This window comes from Ambystoma mexicanum, chromosome 6p (genome assembly GCF_040938575.1).
Source record: "Ambystoma mexicanum isolate Mex_15411 chromosome 6p, UKY_AmexF1_1, whole genome shotgun sequence".
NCBI classification, from domain to species: Eukaryota; Metazoa; Chordata; class Amphibia; order Caudata; family Ambystomatidae; genus Ambystoma; species Ambystoma mexicanum.
The window spans coordinates 1,354,241,410-1,354,261,175 of NC_090935.1; the positions used below are offsets into that span (position 1 = coordinate 1,354,241,410).

The 19,766-nt window shown below is 44.0% G+C and overlaps 1 protein-coding gene across 5 annotated transcripts in view; it reads left to right on the plus strand.

The window, feature by feature from the left end:
• The window catches only part of TTC39B (tetratricopeptide repeat domain 39B), a 906,668-nt gene that overhangs the window by 578,007 nt on the left and 308,895 nt on the right, over positions 1-19,766 (plus strand). For all 5 annotated transcript variants that reach the window (XM_069626054.1, XM_069626053.1, XM_069626052.1 and 2 more), the window contains one exon: positions 3,179-3,283. In XM_069626054.1, the coding sequence (XP_069482155.1) occupies positions 3,189-3,283 (95 nt within the window). In that variant the 5' untranslated portion in view covers positions 3,179-3,188. The remainder of the gene's footprint in view (positions 1-3,178; positions 3,284-19,766) is intronic.

Consider the following 19,766-nt stretch of genomic DNA (forward strand, 5'->3'; position numbering starts at 1 on the left):
CCTGCAAGGAGTGTTCTCCTGTGCCCTTTCACCAATACCCTTCCCCACCTCCTGTGCTCTCCTCCAACACTAGTTGACAGAGCACTGTAAAACGTGAGAGATTGTAGCAGTGAAACACTCACTGGGATATTTGTATACGCATAATACTTTGCAAGCAAAACATTTAGTGCCTCACCATGATATGATATGCATTTTAAGAAAATGTCATGAATCTGCAGGTTCACAATTATTTTGCAGAGCATACAAGATAATTTGCAACTTATTATACCCTTATATTGTTGGGTAGGATTATACAGCTGATAAGTGAAATCGTTATGTATAACATTGAATACAATATAATGTGTTAAGATCTATGCCCAATGCAACTCTGAACAAGGATGCAGATTGTTTGAAAAGCATTCTACTGTCTGAATATCAATTGCCCTAATACTATAGATGAGTAATACCTGGTATAGCCCATACTCATTTACCCTTGCAGGCCAATAAGTGATATTGCAATGTTGCTCTCTCATTTTAGCAATTTTAAAGTAGGAGACTCTGAGCATGACATTGGTTTACTCAAAATTCTTAGATAGCAAATTAATATTTGGGTTTTATAATGCGTTAACATTCAAGGGACCACTTCAAAGCGCTTGCGTGACATATGTACTAAGAATAGGAAGCATGGGATGGGGTTACATATCCAAGTAGCCTGTTTACCTACAGTCAGTATCCAATATTTGAGATAATAATTAGGTTACATAGTGTGGGTGATGCTTTTATTATTAACATTATTAGTGTATTGACCACGGACCTGGCTTCGGGAACCAACAGAGAGCTTTACAATCCTAGGGGCAATTACACAGTGAGGGAAATGGAGTGGGAGCTAACAGAGGAGGGCAATAGCGGCCAATTTGCAGCAAGAGATCTACAAGCAACCAGGTAAGGAGACAGTGGGGGGGGACATAGTATCAGGTACGATGGGGAGTGGAGAGTGTGTGGACCTATGTGTTACAGAGGAGTCATTCCTTGAAGAGGAGGTTCTTGAGCTCTTTCCTGAACGGTAGCAGCAATGGGATACGTCTGCTGTTGATGGTAGGAGGTTTCAGAGTCTTTGAGCATAGTCTGAGAAGGCTGTTCTTGTTTTTTTCGTCCTGCACCATCAGAGTTCAAGCCTTGACATTTCCTTACTTCTGGTAGATCACAGGCTTCTGGAGATGCAGAGTTTCTCAGTGAGGTAGCTTGGGGACCTCAGGGTGACAGCCTTGTAGATGATGCAACAGGATTTGAAGATGATACAGGCTTGCAGTGGGAGCCAGTGCAGTTAGAAGAGGGTCAGGGTTGGATTTCCAGAGTCCTCTCATGAGTGGTGCTGCAGCATGCAGGCCACCTCTCAGGGGTGCCAGGGTAGTCGCTGGAAGACCTTCCAAAAATGAACTTTTTTATAAGGCACGATGAATAACAGAGGTTCTGGTACTTGAACACTATTCAAATTTCAACAAACATAAAATAAGTGGATGCAAGTACATGTCTGGTAACCTTTCGCAGAGCCAAGAGAGGAAGAGTCAAGGTTGTCTGGTAATATCTAAATATGTTTTGGGGTAGAGGTTAGAGTAAGCGCATCGTAGACTAAAGCATAGGATTCATGGGTGGAGAGGGAACAGCAGTTGGTTAATGTGTGCAAGCATATCTTAGTTAGATTTTTCTGTTCATGGAGCCACTTTTTCAAATGAGTTTTTACCTCTTGTGGCTGCATTCTATTTTTAGGATTTTAAGGTCCCGCTTGTAGTAGGGTAATGTAAATGAGCTACACCAGAATATCATGACTAGTTAACAATTTTAAGAGAAAGCAAATGTCAGGTAATTGCTGTGGCTTGTGCCTCATTAAACCTTTTTGCATAGGTGAGAATTGCCTCTGTGTGCTGCTAAAAATCTTCTGAGCGGCACCCAGAAGGAAGCTGGGCAAGTACACATGCGCACAGCTTACAGGGAACATTGTCCTCCATACAGAAACACATGCATTTCTGATTCCAAGACACTGTGGAAAAATAGTTTTTACCACCATTTGCTGTACCGCAATGAGTATTTCCTCTGTAGACCATATGGAACCTCTTCTCGGCAGGCCCATGTCTAGGATAGCCATTGTATAGCATTTGGATGAATTTTGAGGTTACCTGAATTTTAGGATAGCCAATTTATTGCACATAGAATTTTGAAGTGTAGAGACTGCATTGAATTTAGCAAAATCTCTGGGTGTAGGCACTGTATTGAATCTAGGTACACTTTTGAGCATAGCCACCGTACATTAACACAGCTGTATTTCTGAGTATAGATACCAGATTGAATAGGGTACTGCTGCCCTCTGAATCCTGCCTCTGTGTTGAAAGCATGCTATACTCTGAAGCTTGCCACTGTACCAACCTACCCTGCTCCTCTACTGCATACCTCCCAAGCATCACACATGCCCTAAAAGGCTAGCCACACTACAAACGAAACACACACACACACACACACACCACACATTCACCACAACAAACATCTGCAAACACTCCCAGATACTGGGCCTTAACCCTCCGGACATAAGCCAGTGCACACAATCAAAGCACACTTAGAAAGCCGACACGCACAGATGCCAGTTCCTCCTGGTTCTGCAAGCATCAACAGAAGATCACAACCTCTATCATATCCCTCACTAACCTACCCCGCCACTTTCTTACAAAACCATGTGAGCGCCTTGAGTCCAAGCAAATGGTAACGGTGCACAGTATAAGTCAACATAACATATCCTTTCATTAACATTACGTACTGAAACTAAAATAGTTTTTCATAAATTTCCACCCCTGACCTCTAGTCTTAATTCGAGTCTTACCTTTCAGAGTGTGAAAGTATGATCACATATGTATAATTGAAAGCTGTTGTCCTGTGAGAATGACCTTAGCATGATCTATGTTTACATTTGCTCCACATAGCTAAAGGCGCGTGTGTGTATGAGCATGACTAATTTGGGAGCTTCAATGGCTGCATACAGTGTCCTGAAGAAATGCAAGACCTCCGCTTCTGGCTACTTTAGATTTGATAACCTCTACATCTAGTAAAATCAGAAAAGTTGTTCTACATTTCACAATGGTTTCATGTACCAAAGTTTAAAAGTCCTGGTATTGTTTACTTTGTTTTTTAACATGCCTGCTTTCTTTTCTAGGGCATCCAAGATGGACCTCAAGAGTGCCTTGGAGGAGTGTACGATGGCACTGAACTTATTTCTAAACAACAAATTCTCAGAGGCCCTGGCATTGTTACGTCCATGGTAAGATCATTCACCTGCATTTTCTGTGAAACTGTTGTAGTGTAGATTTCCCTTGCCAAGTAGTGTAAGATCTTTCCACATCTTTTAAAGACATTGGGGAGAGTATTATGCTTCACTAATTTTGTACTAGCTTTTACTGAAAACTGACAGAATCCAATTTCTTGACCAAACTAAATTCCACAGTAAACCCTGGCTTTCATGCAGTTTCAGGCAGATTTGTGACATAGAAACATCTTAAAATGAGTCTAGTGCAATCCAGTGTGCAGGTAGCTATGACCTCACTTCCTTGCTGGGCCACCTCCTGTGCCTTTTGAAGCGATGAAAGCTGAATATCACTCCAGAATTAAATAGCAATCCTGCAGTCCAGTCAACTTAAACCAAATGACACTTCCAACGAAAACTAGTAACAATCCCCTCTACACCGAGAGTAGCTGCCAGTTGTTCTTACTTTCGGATGATGCTCTGCAATGTCCCCAATCAGGACGGTTTGGGCTCCGCGTTGGAGGAACAATTTATTATTACTCTTTGGGATGAACCTGATATAAATGCACCATCAAAACAGATACGATAGGTGCAATACTTTACATAAAGGGTGGATTAATACTTGCCTCTGTCTTTAACATCATTAGAAATCTCTCATTATTTATTTTGGGGACTATATATTCTCTGCTCTGGCTATACACAAAGGGGAGTATTGTGCTTGTTCAAAGCTTTTTCGCCCCCAACTAGTCCACCTCCTTGATCTGAAAATAACTCTTGAAGCACAGAGTTTCTGTTGATTTCTTTATCTCCTCAAGCTTTGCTCCCAGGCAAGGGGGTTTAAATGCTAGAGCGCAGCTGGAGGAGTGGGCTCTGAAAATGGAAACTATATATCCATTGTTTACATGATCCAGTGAAACCACCTCACCAAGGGGATAGCCAACACTAGCGTAAAAGGTTTCCTGGGAGTCAAAAAAAGCTGCACTGTGTTTGCTGACTTGTTGGCGGCTGTAACTGACTTGTATTGTTTAGGACATCGAACCATGCACAATTGTGAGAGCGCTTAGAAGCAGGATACAGATAGAATACCATTTGTAGACCTCCTGAACACTGTATAAGTTTCCCCCTCCAGAGAATAAATATGTGAGTAATGTGTGGAACTTGTATGTTCTGTTTGCAAGGGGTCAGACACAGTAACCTCATAAGCTTGGAGAAACGTTCTAAATTTGAAGGAACTCTTATCATCCCAGTGCCAGAGGAACTTCAGAAAGCATTGACATTACAAAGACAAGTTTTACATAGCTCAAGGGACTGTGGAACGTAGCATAGTTTTAACTCCGGCCTTCTAGCCGGAGTTAATTGGCTGGGTATCTGTCCATGTCAATGTGCCCCCCAAAATAACTGAATTGTAGACTAATGCAGCAAGCTCTACTGCTATGCACTAGAGGAGATGACATGCGATCACAATCCCGTTCCACACACCAGCAACTACATAAGGACCATGGCGCCCCTATAAGTCTTGGAAGTGGATGGCACCCAAGAGTCCTGGATGAGACCGACAGCTGATGCCGAAAGGCATGGAATGTGCCAACACGTCCTGAAACCGTCCAAATAACCAGGGCCAATGAACTGTTCAGTATCCGGTGACGTTATATTCCCATCAAGTCCATTAAAATGCTACAGTTCTCGGGAAGTAGGTTTGGAAAATCTGAGGACAGTTCCAGAAGAACTTCATTCCAGGCTTGCGTTTTGCATTAGTGTGTCACTATGAACAATAACACCTTTCACCCATGCTGATGCTATCATGACACAAGGGGGAAAGGTGTACTCCCTCCAGGGTTCCCATGGGTGAAGAATGTGAGTCTGCTGCAAGTGCAAAGGGGTCTGGGCTCCAGCTGGAAAATGTAGAGCTTGGATGCAAGGACATTTGTGTAGAGTGCCTTGCACCCTCTGGAATATCACAAAAATCAATGGATCCAGTTTCCACTAGCTGAGGTCCACGAGTTACTTTGAAGTCCAGTCTGCTAAAATGTTGGACAGACCCAGATGGTATTCTGTCTCTAGGGATCACCGCCTGCAGGAAATAATGCCTTAAATCCTTTACCAGCTCTGCCAAGAGCCTCAACCTTGTCCACCCTAAGTGTTTTATATAGTGAACCATGAAAGTTTTGTCCATTCGGAGCAGAATACATGCACCGACACACGAGCCATTGTGGGCTCTGAGTACAAAAGAGCCCACCAGAAGTTTAGCCATTACAGCTCATTGAGACTGTAATAATGGTAAAATTGTGCTATACAAATGACAAGTAGAATACAATACAATAAATATGTAAGGCAAATGTATCTTGAGACCACTCCTTCGCCTCCTTCAAAATATCACCACAACAAGTTCTCCAGCTGAAGCAGTTAGCATTAGGCTCTATTAAGTCTTTTGAGGCAAATCTAGTTCGACCATTCCACATGTCCATATGATCCAACCACAGGTGGAGCTCAGAGCTTCTGTGTTCGAATGCATTATCCGGGAATCGGACCAGTTATTCTGCACATGTGGAATCTTTAGCTGTTGATGGGCACAGTATTGCAGAGGGCCTGGGACTATGGCCTGGATGAAAGAGGCTAAAATGCCCACTAATCATTCCAGATCCTTTTACGAGACAGAGCATTCTCTGAATATGGTGCAGATCTCCCACTTGACGCTGTCTCCTTGCAGGAAGGCAATTGCAGACACTGTCTTATGTCGATGCCCATGAATTCTAGTCAGATCGGAAGAGGGAGAGTTCTGATTACTCCCAGTTGGTAAATAATCCCATTTCTTTCAATAAGGAAAAGGCTGACTTGGTCGAAGAGGAGCTTGCCATCCGCAGATATGCATATCATGTTGTCTAGGTATATGATAATCTTTATCGCTATGCTGTGGGGTGGACAGTGGTAAACTGAAGGGGGAGGCAAGTGAAAGTCCACAATATCACTCCCCAGAGAAACTCGAGGAATCTCCTGTGCAGTTTGAAGGTGGGGGACATTGAAATACATGTCTTTGGGATCGAAGTGTGCCAGCCAACCCTGTGATGAGCCATCTTCGGGCGAATCCCGTCCCTTTGTGTTATATTATAGGCCACATAATGTTCCAGAGGCCTTGTATTCAAGAATAAAAGACCTTCATGAAATCCTGCAATCTGCAAGTGGGTTGGACACTTCCCCAGAAATCGAGTTTGGCAGACCATATCCCTCAGACCATGTTGAGGGACCTTAACAGACAACTAATGTCTAGGGTCATAGAATATCTGGGATGGAAAAGGCCTGCACCACTTTTTGAGCAGACCATTTTTTGAGCAGGACGACCTGACTGATATTTTAGATAAAGGAACCCCAGGAGGACCCTATTCTTCCTTTCCATCTAGCTCTACAAAGGAAAGTTAATGCCAATTGGGAGACACCAGAATTAATTCCATCAGTTAACAAAAAACTGACGCAAACAATGATAGGGGTACCCCATTCGTGGTGCAGCTATGGTGGGGGTCATATAAAGGTACAAAACAAATATTTCCAAGAGGTGCAGACAAACTGATTTACTGAACTGGATTGAATCCTAGTAGTTCTAATAATGGTATCCCTTAGGTGGATAATAAAATGTTAATTTACCTTTTCATGCATTTTTAAGCATCCAGATGTAAATATAAAATTGCTAGCAAAACAGTTGTTTTATCATAAATAACAGGTTTAAACCTGATAGTTATAAACGAAATGTATTCAATAAAGATGCAAATTATTTTGAACAGACATCAAAAGCTGGTTTTACATAACACAAAATAATTATTAATATGTTGTACAGACATAAATCAAAAATTAATTCATAAATGTTTGCAAATCTACCTACATACTAGACATAAATATTTGGTATGAAAAAAATGGATGACCAAAGAATGAATGACAAAAGAACTGGATCAAAACAAATCGGATCAAAAAAATCAACAGAAACATAAGTTAATTGTTTGTTGCAGGTCTGCCTACGCACATGAGTCATTTACACCTTTAGGGTGTTCTCAGAAATGTTTTAGAGTCCATACTAAGAACAGCCAAATGCGTTTCGGCAAGCCACCTGCTTGGCTTGGAATGAACTGCCTTCCTCAGGGTGAATGTACTCCTACAGGGAAGCAGACAAAAACATTGAAATTAAAAACAAAATTAAAATGTAAAAGAGTTACATATATTTACATTTGGACATATGTGACCTATTGAGTTGCATAAAAAGTTTTTGATTGACTGGACTCAACTTATCATGTCCTAAAGTAAACTTACCCCAAACATTGGTGGGTAGAAAACAGGACAAAACCGGGGGTGAACCTCGTACACATGAAGAGCGTGACTCAGAGGGTGAAAGAATCCAACCAATATCCGATTGAATGGCCTGTGAGCAACAAACAGTGCTCATTTAGATATATTTCCTGAGGTATGCCTGCCGAGGAAAGAGATCGGCCACCATCTTGCTGTTTAGCGACGCTTGCCACAGAGAAAGCGTTTCCCGGTGAAACGTAAAGATCTAGAGGGAGAGTATTTAATGAGCCAGTTGTAGATAGCGTGGTCTCTGGGCCCCAGAAAGCCTTATGGATAATGCAGAGGGATTTCAATTTGATTTTTTCAGCAACTGAGAGCCAGTGGAGAGATTTTAGGTCTGGAGAGATGCAGTCAGTGGGCTTGAGGCCAAGGATAAGTCTTGCAGCCCTATTCTGTATTAGCTGGAAGGGTCGTAGAGAAGAAGAGGGTAGATTAAGGAAAAGGCTATTGCAGTAGTCTAGCCTCAAAAGAACCAGAGCTCTAGAGACATTGAGCTTCTGGGGGAAAGGGAGGAAATTATATATTCCTTTGAGGAGGTGGAGTTGAAAGTGGGCCTTCTTGGCAAGGTCCTGAATGTCAGGGAGGAAGGAAGGGAGTAGTCGAAGATGACTCCAAGGTTTCTGGCTTCAGATGAAGAAGGGGGGAGAGCCCATAGAGGATCGTGTGAGAAACGAGAAGGTGTTCTCACTGCTGGAACCCAGGGATTTGCACTCAGGTGGCCAGGGGCGGACCATCGCTTTTGGATTCCAAACCTGGGGCTGTACAAGCGAGGAAGGATCACCTGGGTAAAGGATCTCTGGGGACCTTGCGGAGAACACCTAAAGGTGAGACATCATAATCCCCCTCCACTGATTCAACGTCTTTGCCAGACTTCCCCTCAGCCTTCGTAGGTTACTGTTATACCAACTCCTATCCCTTACAGGAAAACGAACCTGGAATACCAACCAGGATGGAACAAATTCTACCTCACATCAAACACCTTTTTAAAAAATCAGCTTCTACTTACTACAGAAGAAAATGCCAACCGCACAGTTTTTGTCTTCACCCCTTTTTTTGACATAATCCGTACCTCTTTCCCAACCTACTTTGTAGGCCACAATTCCCATGATCCTCACCCTTCCTACTCTATCAGTACTACTAGGCCGAGGAAGATCAGGAACAGAGTCATGAAGATTACCTCTGATTATTTTCAATGGCTCTGTCCTAGTAAAGAGATCAGGCCTCCCTTTCCAATACCCACCTGAAACCTGTTAATTTCCCCACCTGGGATAAAAGATGGAGCACATAGGTACAGTCTGAGCGAGGCTGGGAGTGAGAACGGGCCAGACTTCAGGAGCTGCTGCAAATGGGAGATTGGAAGGCAGAAAGCCAGAGGACCTTACCACCTGTGGAGAGGTCTCAAGTAAGCCAGGCAAAAGAGCCGTGCTTGCAACAAGCAACTGATAACCTGAGCTGGAAGTCGTCCAGCTTCCCTCCCGGTGAATGATCGAATTGGGGAGGTTCGATAAAGCTATGAGTAAAGGAACCTTGAACTCAGGCACGCGAACAATATTAAAACACAGCCGGTGAGTTAACAAAAGAGAAGAACAAAGGCCTGTTTTTTTTTTTAACTGTTTCAAGACAAACACTTGCAATTGTCACCTCTAAATGATTGCGCAGCCCTGAGCAAATGGTAGATGTCCTATTCAAATTGAGTGTGTAACTGGACAACAGATACAGTGAAACAAAGAGTCCAAAGCAAGTAGATTCTTCAGTCAAAATACGCTGTCGAAACAGATTTTATGAAATGATGCAAAAACAAGACTGCCGACACGTGTTTCGACCCAGAACAACGGGTCCTTTTCAAGGCAAGACTGTGGTGTTAGTATGATTCATATGCATTCAAATACAGCAACATATTATGTAATCATGCCATAAAGATAAGAACATTTGAAATTTAAACAAAATTAACCAGCAGAGGAAGAAGAGGAGGCCAGGGTTAAAGAAGAGAAATGCAAACAAGAAAGAAAAAAGCCCATATGTACATTACATCATGTCAAAGAGCAAAGCAACCATTTCAATGTGAAACATATTCCAAGTAAATAAGAAGTAAATAAAAAACATTTGATTTATTACCATATATTGTCGAACCAAAAATCGCGGTCGAAGTGCCAATATGTGAATGTCCATATGATGAAAACAAAATAATATGTAAAAAAGAGAGGGGAAAAAAAACACCATAAGCCTGAATCCTAAATAAATAAACAACTGGTACATTTTTACAATTGGTTAATCCCATGTACACGCATAGTGCAAAGGTAACAAACTATTGTGCCAAGGATCAAAATGCTCATCCCTCATGCGCCTCATGGTGGTAAAATGTATTGTTACATTGTCACCCATGTGTGATATAAATGTTAGAATGAATAAATGTTTTACCGTATGTTATTCAAACTGCGTTGGAAAACCCAAAGCCCTCCTGGGGGGGCAGATATATGGGCCAATTCTAAAGTAGTTGATTCTCCTCAAGAAAATAAGCGGCAAATAACTGAAAAATACATAAACAAAGAAGCCCAAGGCATGAGTTGCCTTGACAGGAGATCGACTTATGACTTGAATGGGTTGTCAAAAAAATCCAAATGCGTAAAAATAATGGACAGCAATACCTGAAGCAGTCTCTGTTACTGATACAGTGTGGTACATTCCCAGAACATGGGAGTTTGTTCAAACGTTGCAACTGCCAAGGAAAGACAATGCATCAAAACCCAATTCCACAGATGGGTCAAATAACATGAATATTTGTGAAAATCGTTCTAACAGTGAGATACTCTGAAGGTACTGTCAAGCCCATACCTGTGAGTTCAGGGGCTGGTTCCCCACTGTGGCCAAAGTCCAAACGCTTCACGAAATCAGTGTTGTGCAGTTCATTCCTTCCATGTGTTTAGAGAAAAGAACCTAAAAATGTGTCACATGACTCAGTCATGTGGTTAAATTTAGTGCATGGAATTGTGGTAATGGTAGTCCTTGTATTAAATAAGGCAAGCGCTTGCATTTTATATATGCCCTAGAGAATGTCTACATCCGTTAGCACAACTAATAAATATTAAATAAAAGTCTAATGCATAATAAGCTGTAATGGCAGTGTGCATGCAAATAGAAATAATAAAAATATTTTAATTGGAATTAAAAAAAAAAAAAAAATTGAAAAAATCAAAAATCTCTGGAATATTCAATGACAGCAGTGGACGGATGAGCAATTAGAAACTGGCAGCGATTCCTGATGATCTGGGTTGTTTAAATTTGACTAAAAGTGAATACATAAAAACAAACAGGGAATAATGAAAATGCAGTTACTGCAAGTATAGGAAATGTGCACCAGCATTTATGTAAAGCATTACAAAAATACATTTAGTTCCGTGTCCGTGTTGAGACCAAGACTGGTACAACGAAGTTTGGCGATGGTGCGTGCCTCAAGCTGGCGTAAAAGTAATTGACGGTCCCCGCCTCTTGGGTGGGAATGCGCTTGAATGAGACCAATGAACTTAAGATCTTTTACTGAATCCATTTGATGATTCTGTTGCCAATGAAGTGCAAGAGGCAGCTTCGGATCTTGACTCTTCAGGTGTGCAAAATGTTCTCGAATGCGAACTCGCAGTTCTCTTATAGTAGAACCAACATATACTTTGCGGCATACGCATAAAATAGCATACACCACAAATTTCGATTTACAATTAATAAAATCAGAAATGTGAATTGACAAACCATGGTGGCAACTAAATGTATTTTGAATAAGAGCATATTGGCAAAATACGGCAACCATGAGTAAAGAAAGATCAATGCTTTAAAGAGACAGTGTGATACAATATACACAGAGTGGTCCTGCTTTTGGATACAGCACAGTCGAAAGTCTCTGTAGTAACATGCCTGAAAGAAGAAACTATTGAACTATGTGAAGATGAAAGGGAAGGCGTTCTAAACGTAGCGCACAAAGTCCCGAGGCAAAAGGGATTGCTGGAAATAGAAAATAAAGAGGTTTGAAGATTAGCTTATGTGAGTTGGAGAAACGCATTTCAAGACTGAGCCCGACTGAGGGAGGCGGATGTGAAAGATAAGAGGTCGGAGCCTGACTGAGGGAAACCAGTAATATTGTGAATGGCTTGAGCCCAACGGAGAGAAGCCCAAAATCGTACAACTACAAGTACCAGAAAGATTTGGGAGAAAGTGAAGTCAACGGTTGTTCAAGTGATCAGGCATAGTCCGAAGCCAAACCTACGCTGTCTCAAAAGTCTTCAACCAAGAAAGCTCGGGGAAGGGTATCGCTGAGACCTTTATGAAAGATTCTGACTATTAAGGTTTTGTTTCAAGACGAAGAAGTCTATTTGTGGAAAACATTTGCAACCTTTGTTTTTGGAAAGCCCAAACTAGCATTTGATTATAAAAGAAGCCTGAACATTCCATTGATTCGCTCCAGTAAGCCAGAGTGTGCCTCACTGGGGATAACTGTGCTGCCTGTATGCCCTCGAATCCCATTGTGAAATCGTGGGGAAGAGATTCATCATTGCTTCAAACCCCTTGCCATCCTGATCCTTTTGTTGAGAACACTATCCTTTTCAGTTTGTGTACTTTTCCTTTACACCTTTTTGTATTAGAATTAGGGCAGGCATGAGGTTTCAAACCTTTTGTTTGGACTGTACTAACTAGGACTGTTTTTACTTTTACTTTATGGTCGAGTTTATTCCCACTTTAGATGTAGGGCCAGTTAGGAAGTCTTAAACCCCTTGCAATGTTATAAATAAAGCTGTTGAACTTGAATCTTTTGTTTGTGACTCTCCTTTTGATATCATGAGTTCCTCACAATTGTCAGATAGCAAGGGATAGAAAGAGGGAGCAGGAGTCCCAACAGGAAGGATCTCTGTGTTGCTGGTGTTGAGGCAGAGATCTTTGGAAGTAGACCAGGCCTGGATGGCAGACAGGCAGTCAGGAATGATGGACGAAGTAAGGCGAGGATCATAGGGATGTTTGAAGAAGAGTTGTGGTTCATCCGCATAACACTGGAAGTTGGGGGAGAAGGTGGAAATGAGGTGTGCAAGTGGAGCAAGATAGGTGCTAAAGAGCCAGGCAGAAAGGTTGGAGCCCTGGGGGACGCCGCAGGTGGAGATAGAGGTGGAGGAGGCGAAAGAGCCCAGAATAACCTGGGATTGTCATTGAGGAAGGTGGTCAGCCAGTCCAGTGCCCGCTCCGAGATACCTAAGGTATTGCAGAGCCGTATTATGAGGATGGAGTGGTAGACCATATCAAATGCAGAGGAGACATCAAGTAGAATGAGAAGAGCTGCAGAGTTGGAGTCAAGAGATGCAAGCAGTTCCTCACGGTGTTCAGAAGAGCAGTTTCTGTGCCTCTGGATGCTCAGAATTCAGATTGATGGTTGTGCAGGCAACCAACAAGTTCAGTGTACTCCTTCAGTTGGGGGAAGACCAGCTTCTGCAAGAGTTTCCCAAGAAAGGGGGTTAGAGATATGGGACGGTAGTTGGCTGGACAAGAAGGGCCTGCATCCGTTTATTTTATGAGGGGCCGCACAAGGGTGTGCTTGAAGGAGAAGAGGAAAGATCCAGTAGCAAAAGAGTGGTTGCAGAAATCAGCAAGAGCAGGGGCAAGAGAGACAATATTGCATTTAATGGTTGTGGAGGAACAGGGGGAGACCTTCATGGAGCAGACAACGCTGGTGACCTCATCAAGTGTGATAAGAGAGAAAGAGGGGAGATGGGCAGAGGCTAACACAGGGGAAAATGGTTAGACCTCCAGCAAGTATGTTATGTAGTTAGTGTAACTATTCATAGCTGTACGTTATCGAGAATATCCTTTGAACATTTAAATTGCCTGCTAACATTGGCCACTTATAGTGCTTTATGCCACAATAAAGCAATGCTTTGAGGGCAAGGAGCTAGGGGGACGTCTTTAGACCGCTAGCCAACAATGCAAACACAATTATGCCAAAAGGTGTAGCACTGGAGCGCTGCTCATTCCTGAGCGGCCATTTTTATAGTAGTAAATAAGTATTCAACCCCCAAAGACTCTTAGACTTGGGTATGTACCGTCCCTGCTGAGAATACAGCCCTGAGGCTACAGCCTGTGCAGATATTTGGTCCTGTCCGCAAACCAGTAGGGTTCCTGGTGGAGCTCTGGAGAGTAGGCGGTTGATAGTATCTAAATATATACTACCACTTACATCTATTGCCTTGAGCTGCAGTTGTCTGGTTAGTCTAACAGGTGGCAGTAGGGAGAAGTGACCGCTCTTGGGTAAAACAGTTGAATTTGCTGTACAACCTCCTCTTTGTACAGGACTGAACTTGCCCACTGTGTGTGGCAGGAGATACATGTATGGAAAGGGGCTAGGAAACGGGCCCGACTTCAGGCCCAAAGAGGATTAAATGCAATTGAAGTACACGTTGATTTGTTCCAAAACTGCCTCACGAATGAGGCTCTCCCACAGAAGGAGGAAAAGTGATGTGTTGCATTGTTATGTGGCATTTATAAAGTGTTTACATTCAAATCGTATCGCCTTGAACTGCAGAGCCAGGCTGAACCGCTATTGCATTACACAGTCAAGCACAATAAATGAGTCACAAATGTGCATGACCCATTCAGCAGATCTAGTGATGCTGCATGGAAGAATAATGCATACATGGTAAGTTAATTTCGGGCCTGTATCTGATGCAGCCTATTGCAGCTCTGTAAAATATAGAAATGCATTTGAGTTGATTCAAAAGATTTCTAAATTCAAGTTTCCTTATAGGGGTTTCCAACCACAGCCAGGGGATAATAAAAACTTCAGAACATATGGTAGAGGGAGCAGATAGACTAGTATTTAAATGCCCCCTGACACACTCCCTCCCCGCACCCCACCACACACACCAACACCCCAATGTGACATTTGCCTCCTACATTGGCGCAATCTCCATCACTCCATTCCTGGGCAAACTCCTGGAAAAGCTGGCCATCTCCCAGCTTAATCTTCATACTGAATCTGTTGGTTGTCTTCATGACCATCAGTCTGGCTTCGGAGTTGCCAGAAGCACGGACAGTGCTCTCCTGAACATCCGTGAAGGGCTGCTCTCCAACCTTGATTCCAACACCCCCTGTGTCCTCATCTTACTTGATCTCTCTTCTGCCTTTGACACGGTCAACCATGCCATCCTGCTCAAGTGTCTCTGTGATAACCTGGGTATCGCCTGTCAGGCCCTGATGTGGCTGACTTCTTTCCTCTCTGATCGACCCTCCCATGTCCAACTTGGGTCCTTCCTCTCCTTTAGCTCTATCTCTACCTGTGGTGTCCCCAGGGGTCGAACCTCTCTCCCTGGCTTTTCAACCAATACCTTGCACTTCTTGCCCACCGCATTGCCGCTCTCTGCCCCAGGTTTCAGTGCTATGCGGATGACACTCGGCTCATTTTCAGGCTACCTTTGGCCACCTCTTCTCCTTCTCTCATCTCGGACTGTCTGTCTGCTTTACAGGAGTGGTGTGCCGCCAATGATCTCTGCCTTAATGCCAGTAAAACTGAGGTGCTCCTCATCGGCACACCTGCACCCTCCTTTCCTGTCACTCTCTGGCCGGCCTCTCTTGGCCCTCTTCCTGCAAGTCTAAACACCTGTGGGTCATCTTCGACTCCACACTCTCCTTCTCTCCTCACATCTCTGACGTCTTTAAGAAGTCACACTACCAGCTGCACCTCCTCAGTGGTATTCTTCCTTTGCCTCTCCTTCCCACAGAAGCTCACTGTCTCCAGAGCTCTGGTTCTCTCTAGGCTGGACTATTACAACAGCCTCTTTCCAAATCTGCCTGCTTCTACTCTCCTCCCACGGCAACTCATCCAGAACAGGACTGCAAGACTTGTCCTTGGCCTCAAGCCCAGGGATCGTATCTCTCCAAGAATGAAATCTCTGCACTGGCTCCCAGTGGCTGCGAGGATTAAATTCAAAACCCTCTGCATTGTCCACAGGGCCTTCTGGGCCCCGGGGCCTCAATGCCTTCAAATCTCTCTTCCTAAATATCTTCCTTCTGGAGCTCTTTGCTCATCTGCCTCCAACTCCCTCAGGGTCAGTCGTTTCTCCAAGCAACGGGTTGGTGGTGGATCTCTTTCTTTAGCTGGCGCCTCCCTCTGGAACAGCCTCCCTGAAACTTGAGGAGAACCATCTCCGGTTCCAGAAGCACCTCAAAACCTTCCTCTTTGTGTTATGCTCACCTGGCTCCCACAGAGGCGTCGATCGGAACTGGACAGCTGCGGTCTCCACCAATGTGATGCATAGGGCCAAGATGACGGACTGGACTGGCCCACCTAGCTTCGTTTGCTTGGCCCGTAGGAATATTCTTTTGCAAATGGAAAAAGGGAATTAACCACCCGTGGGATTGAGCGTAAATCCCCCACCCCCGCTGACTCCGAGATTCCCGCCAAGACGCCGTAAGTATAAAGTTCGTAAGAGTTCAAATGCCTGACTTTCACTCTTGTCCGATTCCTTGCAGGTTGCAGCTTGATCCTAATGAAGAGTTTGCCGTGGCAACCGGTAGTATTCTGGTAAAGATTTGTATTTTCCAACAAAGTTCGATAAAATAATGTCAATATGTAACCTGTTGCTTTCTCCATTATTCAGGCGCTGAGAAAAAGTATGAAGTCTTGGGGAATAATACCTCCGGCGGTAAAATCAGGTAAGTCTATTGTGGTGAGGAGGTTTCCCCTTGTTAGTCCCTTTGTTTCACCTTGCTGTCCTTTTGTTTCCTCTTAGGGGCCAGGGTTCGGCAAAGATGCAGTGGAAGCTGCGCCGACGCGTGAAGAGCAATAGTACCCCCGGTGGTAAAATCAGGTAAGTCTATGGGAGGGTAACTAATATTCCTCTGTGTATTCCCTTGGCTCACCTTGCTGTTCTTGTCTTCTCCTTAGGTGCCGGAGTGCAGCGGGAACATACAGGAGGATGCAGTGGAATGTGAAGATGCTGCGAAGGCCGGTGAGTTCAGCGCGGCGCTGCAGCAGGCGACGCGCATAAAATAACTTCTTTCTTCCAGCTCGAAGGCGCGATGGATCGGGAATTCAGGTAAGGATTAAAGGTATTGCTCTTGTTCTAACCTTTTCTCCTTCTTTCTCCCTTTTTCTAGGAGCTCCAAACTCGAGGCGGGCATGGCAGAAGGCTGGATGCAGACTCGCAGGCACGGTGAGCGTTACGCTGCTGGATGCAGAATAACGCGAAGCGTGTGCTGCTCTTCGGGCGTGGTTTAAATAGCCTCCAAAGTAGTCCCAGGTAAGTATTCCTCCCCAGCCCCGACCAAGTAAAAAATGGTCCCTAAGTAAAGTAGTCCCTTCCAAGCCTCTTTTGGCTTGGAGCTCTTGAAGCATGGTCTGCATCAGGTAAATTTGCAGCATGGTCTTCATCAGGTGAGTTTTAATCTATGAGCCTGGCGCCTGTGGCGCCAGGACTGACTCTCCATATGAGCCTGGCGCCATAGGCACCAGGACTGGACCCAAATAGCCCCTAGCAGGGGTTGTTGGGCTTGCTTAGGATAACTTGATGCCTGCTTCCGGGGTTGCTGGACGTGTTCTGGGTCCCCGGGGGTAGGCATCATGACACTTTGCTTCTGCTTTCTCTCCTCCTCCCCCCTGCTGAATTCCTGGCTGAAACTCTACTGGTTAACTGGCCACCCTCTGATCTCGGGCCCATGTCCCCTACCCTGCCAGCTACACACCTGCACTGCCTTCCTGGCAACCCCTGCACTTGGGGACTGTTTTCTGTATCCCTGTAGTCCCCCATCAGCACTTAACACCTGATGTCTGCACTTACCCTTGCATTTGCCACCAGCTGGCCCCACTTCTCTTATTGTTTTTATTTATTCTATTATTCCATGTGCTGCACTGTCCCCACCCCACACTTTCCCCTTCCCCTGCACTTGCATGATCTGAATGACACTTGGCCTAGTAGGATCGCTGTCTTCCCTCTGTTCCCCCTACCTTGCAGTGTCGCGCCTTGAAACACTTGTGTATAGGCGCGTTATAAATGCCATATCATATTCTGTAACTAAGCATCATTTCATTTCAACATGTTTTTTCCTGTCTAAAGTTCCTATGTAAAGCTTTGAACAAATAATGTTTCAACCCCTTTAATTTCAAGCACTAGGAGGCATCAATTTTGTGAAATGGATGAGCCTCCTTTGCTTGTGTTAATCTCTGCCCTCGCTGCACTAATGAAGCAAAAGCCACCTGCTGGTAGCTTTTCTTACAGCAGCTTTTGCTTCATTATTGCCGGAGAGCAGAGAATGCAGGTAGGAAGGCTGCTGCCGGTAAGTGGTTTTATAAATACAACATTGTTGTATTTATGATTGTGGTTAGAAAACCACGGCAATCATAAATACAACAATGCTGTGTTTATAATTGCAGTGGCTTTTGCTTTGAGTCCCCTGGGCTCCCCCGGCCTGGGGGAACCCGTGAGACTCAAAGCGAAAACCAGCGTAATCATAAATACAAGGCGTTGGATTTATAATTGCCGCAGTTTTCTTTTTAAGTCTGTGAAACTTAAAAAGAAATCCACAGCAATTATAAATACAACCGCGTTGTATTTAGTGGGAGCCCGGTAGACTGAAAGCAAAAGCCTGAAGTCTGTGAAACCTAAAAAGAAATCCACGGAAATTATAAATACAACCGCATTGTATTTATGATTGCAGTGGCTTTCACTTTGTCTCCCGGGCTACCCCGGGCCGAAGGTGCCCGGGAAACTTAAAAAGAAAACCACAGCATTTATAAATGCAACAACGTTGTATTTATAAATGCTGCCACTTTTGCTTTGAGTCTCCCGAGATACTCAAAGCGAAAGCCGCTGCAGTCATAAATACAACGCAATTGTATTTATAATTGCTGTGGTTTTCATTGAAAAAGAAAATAATAAGCACTTACTGCAGCAGCCTTCTTGCCTGCCTGCATTCTCTGCTCTCTGGCAAAAATGAAGCAAAAGCTGCTGTAATAAAAGCTACCAGCAGGTAGCTTTTGCTCATTAGTGCCGTGATGGTAGAGATTAACAGACGCACAGGAGGCTCATCCATTTCACAAAATGGATGCCTCCTAGTGCTTGAAATAAAAGGGGTTTAAACATTATTTGCTCAAAATTTTAGGTAAGAACTTTCTTTAAAAAGATGTTAAATATGTTTTTGATTATTGCCCATCTTTTAAGACAATACAATTTTTGAGCGCACTTTCCCTTTAAGGAAAAACATTGGGGGTCCCTTTGCACTGCTAAGTTGATGATGGCAACTGTTGAGTTGCCATGAGGGGAAAGTGAAAAAAAGGAGAGGAGGCATAAAAAAGCAGGAATTGAGCTCTCTCAAAACACTGAAGCTGATGGAGAGGGTGGATAAAGGAATAGAAAAGAGTCAATGTCCAAAGTGTTTTGTATGTTGTGGCACTTCTGGATCGTTGTATGGCTTTTAAGATCTGTGTACTCACAGGGAATTTGGTACGCCATTCCTCAAACATTACATAAGACTGTGGGCCTCATTACGAGGTTGGCGGAATGGGTTTACCGGCACCGGTAAACCCATTCAGCCCTATTACGAGGTTCCCTTGTGGGACCCGCTCAGAACGTCTGGTCAGACCAGACGTCCTTTGCGGGTCCCGCAAGGGGTCTGGGAGCTAATAACGGGCCCGTTATTAGCTCCATCCACATTCCCTTTGAGCCCTGTCGGGGCTCAAATGGGAATGGGAATGGGGATTGGTTTTTTGAATGAGGAATTACTGGGTCCTCCAAGGTTGGAATGACCCGGTAATTCCTCATTCTAGGAACCCGGACCCGGACACGATTTTGGAGGCAGCCATGGCGCTGATAGCATCATGGCTACCTCCAAACTCGTAATGAGGCCCTGTGTGTTACATTACAGGAAAATAGCAATTGCTTTAGCAGGGATGACTAGTACTGTTGCATTATCTTTCACACAAAGTTTGTATTTTTTTGGTGGAGTACTGTGTGTTTTACCTTCTGCAACGTGGGCATCTACCTTGGAGCAACTGATTGCAGTAGAGTGCACTGCTGTCATACCATGGTATGAACTCACAGGGCTGCGGCCTTGCTGGATTGCAGTGGCAGCACAGCTCAACTAAACCTTTAATGAATGCATGGGGCATTACCTGCCCCGGTAATGCCCCCGCCAAGAGGGGTTTATTGCT